The sequence below is a fragment of the Trichosurus vulpecula genome, chromosome 4, assembly GCF_011100635.1.
Source record: "Trichosurus vulpecula isolate mTriVul1 chromosome 4, mTriVul1.pri, whole genome shotgun sequence".
Classification (NCBI taxonomy): domain Eukaryota; kingdom Metazoa; phylum Chordata; class Mammalia; order Diprotodontia; family Phalangeridae; genus Trichosurus; species Trichosurus vulpecula.
Window position 1 is genome coordinate 220,946,376 of NC_050576.1, and position 14,239 is coordinate 220,960,614.

The 14,239-nt window shown below is 38.0% G+C and overlaps 1 protein-coding gene across 1 annotated transcript in view; it reads left to right on the forward strand.

The window, feature by feature from the left end:
* The window catches only part of DNAH17 (dynein axonemal heavy chain 17), a 258,405-nt gene that overhangs the window by 86,550 nt on the left and 157,616 nt on the right, over positions 1-14,239 (forward strand). The window contains exons 30-33 of the mRNA XM_036755900.1: positions 1,283-1,435; positions 10,343-10,468; positions 11,414-11,521; positions 12,288-12,419. Of these exons, the coding sequence (XP_036611795.1) occupies positions 1,283-1,435; positions 10,343-10,468; positions 11,414-11,521; positions 12,288-12,419 (519 nt within the window). The remainder of the gene's footprint in view (positions 1-1,282; positions 1,436-10,342; positions 10,469-11,413; positions 11,522-12,287; positions 12,420-14,239) is intronic.

Below are 14,239 nucleotides of genomic sequence, written 5' to 3' on the forward strand. Positions count from 1 at the left end.
TTGCTGTACCACCTCATTCTCAGAGAAAAAGGAGATTAGGTTCACATTTTTGCTTAGTTCCTATATAGCACAGTCTCAAGTCCAAAGTCCCACCTTAGACTTGAGTTCTAGTCATCCTGGTTGCTCAGGGTTTTCCTGCTAGGGCCAGCTGGCTGTACAGCTTGGAATCCTGCCTCTTCCTTATTTCCCATATTATAAAATGTGACAGTATTATACTCCTTTGACCAAGGAAGTCAAAGACAAAAATAAAAGTCCAACATATACTAATACATTTGTAGTGGTGCTTTCTGTAGTAGCAAACAAACAAACAACTCCCTAGGAACAAATGAGTGTCCGTTGATGGGGGGCATGACTCAACAAATTGTGGTATATTGAGGTAATAGAATGTTATCACCATATAAAGTAACAATGGAAAAAATAATGATCCTGGAGTCAGAGAATCTGAGTTCATATCCTGCCTCTGACACGTATTACTCATGTGACCTTGAGTCTATCTGTGTCTTAATTTCTTTATCTGAAAAATTAAGGGGATTGGACTCTGAGGTCCTTTCCATATCTTAAGCTGTGATCCTACAGCACTATGATGCTAAGAAATGATGATGATGATGATAATTATAATAACAACAATTCATTAAATGGTACTTTAAGGTTTGCAAAGTGCTCTAAAAATATATCATATCTCATTTTATCCTCACAACAGGGAGGAGGGAGGCTATTATTATACCCATGAGTAAACTGAGGCAAACAGGTTAAGTGAGTTGTCCAGGGTCACATGGGTAGTAAGTGTCTGAGGCTAGATTTTCCTGACTCCAGGTCCAGCACTCTCTCCACCATGACCCCTCTCTGTCTCTAGATATGAGATATTCAGAGAAACATGGGGAGTTATGTATGAATTGAGGTAAGGAGAAAAAAGCAGAACCAAGAGAATAATACATGCAATAATTATATTGATGTAAATAAATTAAGTGACAAATTAAACATTAAGTAATGTAAATAAAATGAAAATGCAACTGAACACAGATTAGTTGCAATGATTTTACTTGGTCCCTGAGAACAGATGATACCCCTCTTCCCCCTCAGAAGAATTATGAGGGTCATAGGTATGGAATGTTATGTTGTCAGATGGGGTTTCTTTGTCACTTGGTCATTCCTGAAAATTTTTCTTTGTTACAAGGAAGGATTCAGTGGATGAAAATATATTGAGAAATGATGTGTATAAACACCCCAAAGCAATGCTAAAACTTTAAACTATAGAGTATGTGATTTGTTTTCTCTTGCTTAGGTTGGCCGCCATTTGTCCAAACTCTTTGATAGTTTGTGTAGACTGAAATTCCAACTAGATGAGGAAGAGAAACCTATAAAAATAGGCTTGGGAATGTATAGCAAAGAAGATGAATATGTGGACTTTGATAAGGAGTGCGACTTGTCAGGACAGGTAAGTTCACATAATAGGTATGCCCAACAATCTGTCATTGGGCAGGCATAAGACGGTTCTGTTTAGTGTTCTTTGGAGTGCCAAAAGCATTCAAGTTGGAGACAAAACATGCGGATCAGGATGGAAACCACTATAGACTCTTTTAAAAAAAAATTCTAATTTATTATTTATTTTTAAACTTTTTTTTCCTTTTTAAATTTTGAGTTCTAAATCCTCTCTCTCTTCCACCCCTTCCCTACCCACTGAGAAGGCAAGCAATCTGATATCAATTATCTGCGAAATCATGTAAAACATATTTCTATATTAGCCATATTTCAAAAAAGCAAGAAAATTAAAAAGTGAGAAAATTACATCTCAATTTGTGCTAGGGTTCATTAGTTTTCTCTGTGAGGGGGCTAGCATTTTTTCATCCTGAGTCCTTTGAAATTGTCTTGGATAATCATTACAACATAGCTGTTACTGTGCATAATGATCTCCTGGTTCTTCTCATTTCACTTTGTACCAGTTCGTATATGTCCTGCCATGTTTTCCTAAAATCATCCCCCTCACCATTTCTTATAGCACAATAGTACTCCATCACAACTCTATGACGCTACTTGTTCCGCAGTTCTCTAATTGATGGGCGTCCCCTTGATTTCCATTTCCTTGCCACCACAAAAATTGCTGCTATAAATATGTTTGTACATATACATCTTTTTCCTTTCTTTTTTTTCAGGGGGGAAGGCAGGGCAATTAGGGTTAAGTGACTTGCCCAAGGTCACACAGCTAGTAAGTGTGTCAAGTGTCTGATGCCGGATTTGAACTCAGGTCCTCCTGACTCCAGGGCCAGTGTTCTGCTCACTGCATCACCTAGCTGCCCTGTCCTTTTCCTTTCTTTTTGATCTCTTTGGCTAGTAGTGGTATTGCTGAGTCAAAAGGTATGCACAGTTTTATAGTTCTTTGAGCATCTTTCCAATTTATTCTCCATAACGGTTGGACCAGTTCACTACTCCACCAGCAATTCATTAGGGCACTTATTTTCCACTTATCCCTTCTAGCATTTGTCATTTCTGATAGGTGTGAGGTGGTACCTCAGAGCTGTTTTAATTTGTATCTCTCTAATCAATAGTGATTTAGAGGATTTTTCTTATTGTTATAAATGGCTCTGATTTCCTCTTCTGAAAATTTCCTATTCATTTTCTTTGACCATTTATCAATTGGGGAATGGCTTTTATTTTTATAAATTTAATTCAGTTCTATGTTCAGTATATATTTGAGAAATGAGGCCTTTATCAGAGAAACTTGCTTGTAAAATTTTGGATATTACTTTATTGTCTATGATACTTTTTAGCATAATGCAGCTTTCCTGATTATCTCTTTTAATTAGGTCTATTTTTGTTTTTGCTTTGTCTGAGATCAGGATTGCTACCCTTGCCTCTCTTACTTCTGCTGAAGTATATTAGATTCTGCTCCAGCCCTTTGTTTTAACTGTGTGTGTCTTTCTGTTTCAAGTGTGTCTCTTGTATACAACATGTTGTTGGATTCTGGTTTCTAATCCATTCTGCTGTCTGCTTCCCTTTTATGAGTGAGCTCATCCCATTCCCATACACAGTTATGATTTCTAACTGTGTATTTGCCTCCATCCCATTTTTTTCCATTTTTTCCTTTCTCTCTTTTTATCCTGTCCCTCTTCAAGAGTCTATTTTGCTAGTAACAACACTGCCTCCTTTAATTTGCCCTCCCTTTTATCATTCACCCCCACTTTTCTCTTATCACCTTCCCCTCCTATTTCCTTATTAAGTTACATTTCTATATACCACTGAGCATATACACACACATATATATATATACACATATATATGTATACATATATATGTTCTTCCCTTTTTGAACAAATTCCAATGAAAATGAAGTTCAAGGATTGTCCACCCCCCACTTTTCCCCTTCATTGTTAAAGCTCTTCCTTGTATGTTTCTTTTGTGAGAAGTTTTTCCCATTTTGCCTGTACCTCTCCTCTTCTCTCAGTGCATCCCTCTTTCTTATCCCTTCATTTAGGGGGAGATATCATTTCAACATAATCAACTCACACACATGCCCTCTGACTATATAAACTTCTTTTAATTATCCTAATAATGATAAAGTTCTTAGGAATTACATGTATTACCTTCCCATATAGAAATGTAAACTGTTTAAGTTTATTGAGTCCCCTATGATTACTCTTTTATGTTTACCTTTTTATGCTTCTCTTGAGTCATGTTTGAATGTCAAATTTTCTACTCATCTTTGGTCTTTTCATAAGGAATCCTTGAAAGTCCTCTATTTCATTAAAAATTCATCTTTCTCCCTGAAAGATTACACTCAGTTCTGCTGGGTAGGTTATTTTTGGTTGTGATCCTGGCTCCTTTGCCTTCTAGGATATCATATTCCAAGCCTTCCTCTCCTTTAACGTGGAAACTGCTCAATCTTGTGTGATCTCTAAATGTGTCTTTACAATGTTTGAATTGTTTCTTTCTGGTTGCTTGAAGCATTTTCTCTTTGACCTGAGAGCTCTGGAATTTGGATATAAATTTCCTAGGAATTCTTATTTTGGGAGTTCTTTCAGGAGGTAATCAGTGGGTGGATTCTTTCCATTTCTATTTTACCCCCTGAATCTAAGATATCAAGGTATCTTGAAACATGATATGTAGACTCTTTTTTTCATCATGGCTTTCAGGTAGTTTAGTAATTCTTGAATTATCTCTCCTTGGTCTATTTTCTAGATCACTTATTTTCCCCATAAAAGATTTCACATCTTCTATTTTCATTCTTTTGATTTTGTTTTATTGTTTTTTGATGTTTCATGGAGCCATTAGCTTTCACTTGCCCAGTTCTAATTTTTAAGAAATTATTTTCTTCAGTGAGATTTTTTCTCTTTTTTCCATTTGGCCAATTTTGCTTTTTAAGGAGGTCTTCTCTTCAGTGGGTTTTTATGTCTCTTTTACCATTTGGACAATTCTGTTTTTTTAAGGTATTATTTCTTCAGTATTTTTGTGCCTCTTTTACCTACCTGTTAATTATCTTTTGATAAATTTCTTGCATCACTCTCATTTCTTTTCCAAATTTTCCTTCTACCACTCATCTCTTTCTTTGACTCTTTCAGGAATTTTTGTTGGGTTTGGGTCCAATTAGCATTTTTCTTTGAGACTTTTTGGTAGCTGTTTTTCCCCCTTTTTCTTTTTCTGAAATTTATTTATTTTTATTTTCAGCATTTATTTTTATAGGATATTGAGTTCTAAATTTTTTCTTCATCTCACCCTTTGCCCTCCCCAAGATGGCATGCAATATGATATAGGCTATACATGTATAATCATATTAAACATATTTCCTCATTAGTCATGTAGTGAAAAAAGAATCAGAACAAAAGGAGAAAACCCCAAGAAAGAAAAAAAACAACAAAAAATAGAAAATGGTATGCTTCAATCTGTATTCAGACTCCAGAGTTCTTTCTCTGGGCATGGGTAGCATTTTCCATCATGAGTCTTTTGGAATTGTCTTGGATCATTGTATGCTGAGAGGAGCTAAGTCTATCAAAGTTGGTCATCACACAATGTTGCTGTTACTGTGCATAATGTTCTCCTGGTTTTGCTCACTTCACTTAGCATCCATTCAGGCAAGTCTTCCCAGGTTTTTCTAAAATCTTCCTGCTTATCATTTCTTGTGGAATAATAGTGTTCCATTACATACATATATCACAACTTATTCAGCCATTCTCCAAATGATGAATGTCCCCTCAATTTCCAATTCTTTGACACCACAAAAAGAGCTGTTATATATAATTTTGTACATGTGGGTCCTTTTCCATTTTTTATGATTCTTTGGGATACAGACCTAGTAGTGGCATTGCTGGATCAAAGGGTATGCATGATTTTATAATTTTACATGGGCATAGTTCTAAATTGCTTTCCAGAATGGTTGGATCAGTTCATAACTCCACCAACAATGGATTGACGTTCCAATTTTCCCACATCTTCTCCAACATTTATCATTTTCCTGTTTTATCATATTAGCCAATCTGATAGGTGTTATGTGGTACCTCAGAGTTTAATCCGCATTTCTCTAATCAGTAGTGATAAAGAGCATTTTTTCATATGACTATAGATAGCTTTAATTTCTTTCTCTGAAAACTGCCTTTTCAAATCCTTTGACTTTATCAATTTGAGAATGACTTGTATTCTTATAAATTTGACTCAGTTCTCTATATACTTTAGAAATGAGGCTTTTATCAGAGACACTGTCCATAGAAGTTGTTTCTCATCTTTCTGTTTCCCTTCTACTCTTGGTTGCATTGGTTTTGTTTGTGCAAAACCTTTTTAATTTAATGTAATAAAATGATCCATTTTGAATTTCATAATGTTCTTTATCTCTTGTTTGGTCATAAATTCTTCCCTTCTGCATAGATCTGACAGGTAAATTATTCCTTGCTCTCCTAATTTGCTTATGGTATCACCCTTTATGTCTAAATCATGTAATGATTTTGCCTAGTTTCTGCCATACTGTTTTCTAGTTTTCTCAGCAGTTTTGATCAAATAGTGAGTTCTTATCCCAGAAGCTGGAATCTTTGGGTTTATCATACAGTAGGTTACTATAGTCATTGACTACTGTGTCTTGTGTGCCTAACTTATTCCACTGATCCACCACTCTGTTTCTTAGCCAGTACCAAATAGTTTTGATGATTGCTGATTTATAATACAGTTTTAGATCTGGTATGGCTAGGTCTTTGGTAGCTGTTTTCACATCATTATCTTCTTTTGAGTTTATGTCTTCCCTGCCACCATAGTAGCCATTTATGGTCAGTTTCTTTTTTTGTTTTTTGCTCATTTTTCCAGCCTATTTTTTCACTTCGAACTTTGTGTTAAAGTTGGGCTCTGCTTACCTGGGAATGGGGAGGCATTGATCCAAGCTTCAGGCTTTTTCTTGCCATTATTTTCAGAGTTAGTGGGGGTGGGGGGCGGGTCTGCAAGGTTTTGGTGTTTCCAATGATCCTGAGAGAAGTATAGTCACTGCTGTGCTCTGTTCTTTTGTAAGGGCAAGCAAAGTGGGACTTTTTGCTGTTTTTACTTTTGGAGTGCTTCTCAGCACTAAGGCAATCAAGTGTCCTTGATTGGAGATTGTATTGGGAGTTTGTATTTCATTTTTGCAAAAATTTGTATTGAATTTTATTTTTGCATTCTATTTTAATTTTTGCTTCTTGCTTCTTTTAAGCAGGATTTTTTATTTAATGAAGATAACTTCACTACAACAATTTTATTTTACTTCTAAAATATTTTATCCTCTGTTATTTCACTTTTCTTATGATGCTTTGAATTTGGAGCTGAATTTAGCTCAACATTTTTGCTACTATTGGGAAGAATTGTTGCTATAATGTTGATACAGAATTCTGTTTTCTTTTTGAAATATACTTTTTCTTTCTCAAAGAAATTTTGTGATACAATTTTGTTTGAAAACCTTTTGCTAGTTTTTGTTTTCTTTTAGTTTGTATTTTATTTTCCAGTCTCCTATAGAAGATGTTCCAAAAGTCTTAGTACAGTTGAAATTAAATGGAAAGACAAACCTATAGTCCTCACTACTGGGGAGACTGAGGCTGGTGGATCACTTGATTTCAAGAGTTCTCAGCTGCAGTAAGACTAAAGCTGATTGGATGTCTGCACTAAATTTGGCACCAATATGGTTATCCATCAGGAGCTGAACAGAACCACCAGGTTGCCTAAGGAGGGGTGACCTAGCATAGGTCAGAAAAAGAGCAATGATGAGCACTGGGGCAAGGTCTATAAGTAGCTGCTGGAAGGAAAGAAGGAAAGAAGGAAGGGGAGGAAGGGAAGGAGAGTGGAGGGAGGAAGGAAGGAAAGAAAAAAGAGGGAGAAGAAGAAAGGAAAGAAGAAAAGAAAGAAAGGAGGGAGGAGAAGAAGGTTGATTCTCAGAGGGACAAGAATAGGTGGAGTTGATTTTCTTATGTGCCCAAAGACAAAATGAAATATATTTTCATGGGGCATTTGGTCATATCACATTGCAATGCTTATATTTTGAATAAGTATTTGCAAAAAATCCACATGAAAACAACCATAGCTTTTTATACACACCAATGGATCTGTTGTAAAGGAAGAAAAAGCAGAGAAATTATATAAAGAACTCAATTAAGGCCCCACAAATTAAATCAACATATAATTCAGTACTTGATGACTTCAGTGCAAATGCAGGAATAGGCAAGGATGAAGAAACATAGGTTGGAAAATCTAATTGGGAATAAATAAGGAATGAGACTTGTGGACTATATTGAAGCCGCCTGCCTATATACAATGAAAACCATGAAGACTGACTTGCTACGTTTTTCCCCATTCCCTTTGGTGAGACTGTCACTTGAAGACATTTCATTTAGAGTCACATCAGGGACAATAGGTGGCCCCAGGTCACTACCATGCTGAAGACTGGTAACAGCTAGCTAGCTCACTGCTTGCTTTTAGGCATTATTTTTGCCCAGGTACCAAACCTTGACAGGAATGCAGATTTGACCAGCTGATGCTGGTTAAAGGGGAGCCTACAGATGCTTAGGGATATTATTGGTACTAAGGAGAAACATCTGCTGGGGAGAGTCTAAAGATATAAAGAACATTCTCTCCTCAACACCTCAGCTAATGCTCTTAAGTGTTCATGAGGCATTGTTGTTGTTTGTCCTTTGTTCTTGAATAGGACCAGCAACTTCAGGAAGGTGATATCTTGACTTGCAAGTGAGTTGGATTTAAGTGAGGCAGGGCTGTGCAAATTGCCAGCTTCCCTCTCTCCTCCAGGGTCATCTGGATCCAGTGGCAAGATATAGATTAGGATGACTGGAGATGGCCCCAGATGCAGTGGGAGACCTTGGCCTCTTTAAGCTAAGGTCTTTCCCAGGTCTCAGTTTGTCTGAAGCAATGCCCATAGAGATGCATCATACACTCAGATCTCTTTATCAGAGGTGTTCACAGCCTTCTGAGAAGGAAGACCCAAAGAGCTGGAAGCAGTCAAGGATCTGAGCAGCTGTAGAAACTCTTTGGGAGGAATGAGGGGTTTTTGTCTTCTCCCCCTTCCCAATTTTGGCCTTGAAGGGGAACATTCCCAGTGGAGTACAGAAACAAATATTCCACATATGGAAACCCATACTCTCCAGAAAGACGAGTCATTTGGCTGAGGAAGGAAGTGGCTTCAAGGAGTGTGACTGTTGGTGATTCAGAGTCAGATTTTGGAGAAGAGCAGGTCCTGGGAATCCCATGTGATAACCCTATGAAGAGAGAAAGGCCTTCCTGGTCCTTCAATGTCAGAAGCTTCAAGAAGCCTTTGGCCATACGGTATCCTACATATGAATCCTCACCTCTCATAGGTGGTGTATATATTTGTGGGAGGGTGTGGCTAATGGTTAATCATGTCTATCGGCATCACTGTTTATGGGAAACACACTGGACAGTCAGTGTGCTAACTTCTGGACTTACAAATACAGGTCAAAAAGAAAAACAGTTCCTGTTTTCAAGGAGCTCTTAAGCAGGATTTCTTTTTTTTTTTTATCTTATTGAAGATAAACAAAAAAATTTTATTTTATATCAGATATTTTATCCTGTTATTTCATTTTTCCTAGAATGATTTGAATTTGGAGTTGAATTTACCTTAACATTTTTGCTACTATTGGGAAGAATTGTTGCTGTAATATTGATACAGTTTTGTTTTCTTTTTGAAGTATACTTTTGCTCCTTGCTCAATGAAATTTTACATCCTAATTTTGTTTGAAATCCTTTTTCTAGTTTTGCTTTTCTTTTGGTTTGTATTTTGTTTTCTAGTCTCCTATACAGGATGTATAATGGGGGAAAGACAACACTTAAAAGGGGATCTGAAAAGCAGGGGGTAGGTGGAAAGGAGTTACCCATGAGGAAGCATGGTGACTAAGTCTGGAGAATGAGATGGCCGATCTGGAGCCTTCCCCTATATGGAGATTCTGGGGAAAACCAATTGGAGGAGAGACCTACTGGAGTAGTCATGAGACATGGTAACTAAACCCACAATGGGGGCTAGGTAGCTGTAGTTTTAGAAGAATGATACCATACTTGAACTCTGAGAGCAGTTGTCATTCTGCCACTCCTTTGTCAAGAGGGTTTACCATTTGGGGAAGTAATTCAGAGGAGGTGCTACACTTTAAATTGGTTAAAGAAGTCTTTGTAAAAATCGTTGTAATGTTTGTGAGCTATATATTTTTGTTCTTATCAAATGTTTTGTCTCTAAATATTAATTTTTAAAAGTAGTTTGTTCTAGTTACTCTAAAAATCCTCTAGTTCCCTACACCCAAGATATGTGTACTGGTTACAGCAACCATGGTTGGAATAATGTAGCTCAGGGTTGTCCAAAATGCGGCCTGGGGCCCACATTGAGATTTATGCAGCCTGCCTACAAGCATAGAAATTTACATAAATGCTTCAGTAAAGGAAGCCGAGCTACTGCAAAGCTCTCACTAAAATGGCATATCAAAATATATTGTCTATTCTTTCAATAAAAACCTAAGGTTGGACAGCCCTGATGTAGCTTATCCACAACATCAGGTCATTAAGTTGTTAGAGTTTCCAGGGTTGCTAGGTTCTTTCTTCTTTCTTTATTCCTTGAATCTTTGAAAGCACAATTTGCTTCATCAACCACTGGTTCAATACACAGTTGTCTTCCAGAAAAACCTAATCCCATATCTATGAGTTTCCAAGGATGAAGTCCTTGGGATTTCTCAGTCTTTCACATTTGATGACAAAGAGTCTCCACCCCTTATTCATTGCTCCCTCTGAGCTTCACTCCCACCTTAAATAGTAATTCTTGTTAACAGGCGGAATAAAGAAGACTACAGAATTTTGCTCATACCCCTAATTTAGTGGGTTTGATTTCTATCACCAGGTTGAAGTCTGGCTAAATAGAGTGCTTGACCGAATGTGTGCGACACTCCGCCATGAAATCCCAGAGGCTGTGGTGACCTACGAGGAAAAGCCACGGGAACAATGGATTTTTGATTATCCTGCCCAGGTACAGGATACAGTGACTGATTTTATAAATTTCAATCCCATTTTCATTGGTTTGAATTGTAAGGTTCCATGCTATTTTGTGATGTTTTGGGTGACAGAACTGGACGCAACGTGTGGCAGTTGCAAAGAGGCAGATTTTTGTCTTGGTGTCAGGAAAAACTTGCTAACAGAGCTACCCAAAAATGGAATGGGCTGCCTTAGGAGGGAGTAGGTTTCCCCCTTCCCTGGAACTCTTCAAGCACAGGCTGGATGATCGATTGTCAGGGATATTACAGAAGGCTAAGAGTTGTACTAACCACAGCTAGAATTTATGTAAAGCTTTAAGTTTTGCAAAGTGCTTTACACGTGTTATCGGATTTGATCTTCACAAAACCAAGAGAGGTAGATGCCATTATTAATTGCCATTTTACAGATGAGGAAACTGAGGCAGACAGCGGTTAACTGTCTTGCCCAGGGTCACACAGTTAGTAAGTGACTGAGGTCAAATTTGAGCTCGGATCTTCCTGACTCCAGGTCAGTATTTTCTGAGGTCCCTTTCAATATTGCGATTCAGTGAGACATATGATATGATGTAAAGGAAAGAACACTATACTTGGGGTTCTGAGAGACCAAGATTCCAGTTCTGAAACATGTTAGCTATGTGTCCCAGTGATATACGTCACATAAACTCTCAAAGCTTCAGCTTCCTCTCTATAAAATGAGGATAGTAATATTAGCACTACCTACCTCTCCCTGAGGAAAGCACTTTGTAAACCTTAAAGTGCCGTATAAATATGAGCTTATATGGTAGTTAGCATCTTTATAGGCATAATGTATTGTTTTCATACCAAAAGAAAAAATATAATGACATATAGTGCTTTTAAAATGTAGATTGTTTAAAATAATTATTCCTGACTCTTTGGTCATCTGGGCATGTGGGGTTGTTTGGGGGACTTTTAACTTTTAGATTGCTTTGACATGCACTCAAATCTGGTGGACAACAGAAGTTGGACTGGCCTTTGCAAGATTGGAAGAAGGTTATGAAAATGCAATTAAAGATTACAACAAAAAGCAGGTACACAATATTTTCCTTTGTAATTCTTGGTGAGCCATTTGTATGAAATTGATGGTACTATCTTTTATCCCAGTCTCTTGCATTGTCTTGGGCAAATGACTTAACTCTCTTTGAGCCTCAGTAAAATAAAGGGATTGGATTATTGATCTCTAAGCTCTAAATCCTATGATCAGTCTTCTGATCTTCTTTAGTGCTTATCACTTGCATATTTGTAACTAGTACAGGGAAAACGGAGATTTGCCCCAGGGTGCCAACATGGGGTGGCGGGGGAGCAGGTACTTCCTTTCCTTAGCATCCATCATCCCTGCTCTTCATCTCACAATCCTGTATTGCCTGGTACTATGTGACAATTGAGACCCATCGTCAGGGTATCTAAGGCCAGCCTCCTCCCCACATTGGGTGAGACAGCTCATCTCCTTCACACCTAAGGCAATAGCACTCAGAGTTGGATTCAAGACAATGCTGCTGCTATCTTCCCTCACCACCTCCTTAATTGTCTCAACCCCAAGTGAAAAAAAATCCCTGGTTACGGCTCTGATTATCCAATTCACCATATTCTGACTTAAGTTGTTATCTCTGTGTGTGTGTATATATGACATACCTTGAGAACAAGGGCTTCTAGGCCTTAAACTTTGTTGTAACACACACAGTCTTAGCACAACGACAGGCAAAGAGTGGAAGTTCCCTAAGTATTAGTTCATCAAGTGCATGTTTTATTGGATGGTATCATTTGATGTCCTATGGGAAAATGTTTTTGCTTCCATAGATCAATCAGCTGAATGCACTGATTACACTGCTCATTGGGAATTTAAGTCCAGGAGATAGAATGAAGATTATGACCATTTGTACCATCGATGTACATGCCAGAGATGTTGTTGCAAAGATGATTCTGGTCAAGGTGCGTGCTCCCCTTCATCTTCCCTCCCTAGAGTGACTGGACAGGTCCCCAGAATTTTGGGGTTATTCCACAGATGTTTGCAGGTTCAGTAATGTCCCAACAGAGCAGGCAAGTATCTCATTGGTCTCCAGGAGGCTGGATTTAGGGAGAGGAGAGACAACAGAATCTGTATGCGACTGCGTTGTGGGGGTTGTGGGTAGGGAACAACAAAAACAATAACCCAGAGCTTAGCACCTAGCTAACAAGAATAATTAAATTAATTTTAATTAAATATATAAATTAGTAATAAATTAAATAAATAAATAATTGAGATGGAAGCAGTCTGAGGTGAGCTCCTCCCCTCCCCACTTTTTTCCTCACTCCACTGTGTGATGGCCTCCCCAGCAGTGTCTCCACATTGATCAATGTAAATTCCAGTTTCCCTTCCTCACACCTAAAAAGGGCATATTCTATACCGTTTGTCCCTGACAGAGTCTGCAGTACTTACCTGGGGGAACAAAAATTCCTAGTTACAGATTTCACCAGGGATAATACGGCATTGGTAGACCAATCAATATTCCCCATATTGCTTGATCTACAAAGAGGAGTGCAATTTCACTGTGGCATAATAGAAAAAACTTTTGACTTTTAGACACAGAAGATGTGCACTCCCATCCCAACTCCACTTTTTAGCTAGGAAGGTCACTTAATTAATCTCTCTGAGCCTCAGTTTCTTAACTATAAAATAGGAATAATACCTGCTCTACCCACTTTATAGAGTTATTTGGAGAATCAAATGAAATAATGTAGGTGAAAGTGCTTTGTAGGGTTCAAAACTGTTATGCAAATTATTGGTATTATTATTATTACATATTGAATAACAAAGCTATATCCAGCCCAATTCCCTATAATCACTAAAGGTCAGACACTCACACTGAGAGATTTAGAATTTCCCAGTTTTTCTTCTCCATGCTAGTAGTCAGCATTTATCAAACTATGATCTGTAGAACCCTGCAGTTCCATGAAATATTACTTCTAAGAAGTTCAACTAAAAAAAGATATTAGTCAAAAAACTATTAGCAAACTAGCCTTCTTCACTACCTGTGTTGGTTTCACATGATGTATATTACATTAGCTAAAATCAATCCTGAGTCCAAAATGGCAGTTTCTTAATGTTCTAGAATCAGTCAATAGCTCGAGGCTCTAGTGGCTTTGCTCCAGGGAGCTGCCATAGGTTGGGGCATGGGGCTCATTCTTCATCCCTTGGAAGAAGCCATCCCCATGGTCACCACCCTATAATTCCCATAGTGAGCACTATTTTTACACTTTGCCTGATGGACCTCTGGGATGTGGCCTTTGGAGGCCACACTCAGGCCTCCAAATTCTCATGCTTTCTCATTGGACCACCACCTTCCTCAGTTTTCTCCAGGGTGAAGACTGAGCTGTCTCTTCCACCTGAGTAACTGTCCCTGTAGCCCGCCTCCTTACCTCTCTCCCCCAGCCTTGGCTTCTTGTGTTTTTCTCTTGTCTCCCTTTGAAAATTCCTATGCTGTTTTTCCATTAGAGTCTTTCTCTGATGATTTATTATGGTATGGGAGTTACCAGAGAATATTAGAGTAGGAAGGAACACTTGAGGCCATCTAGTCCACCCCTTACTTGAACAAAAATTCCCTTTAATATACCCCAAACAACACGCTCCCCTCCAACTCTCAGTTTCCAAATTTATACAATAAAGCAATTTGGTGTAGTAGAAAGAACACTAAATTTGGAGTCAGGACTCTTGGGTTTACATCTAGCTCTCTCACTTAACTTGATTGAGGCTTTGAATGAGTCCATTCTCT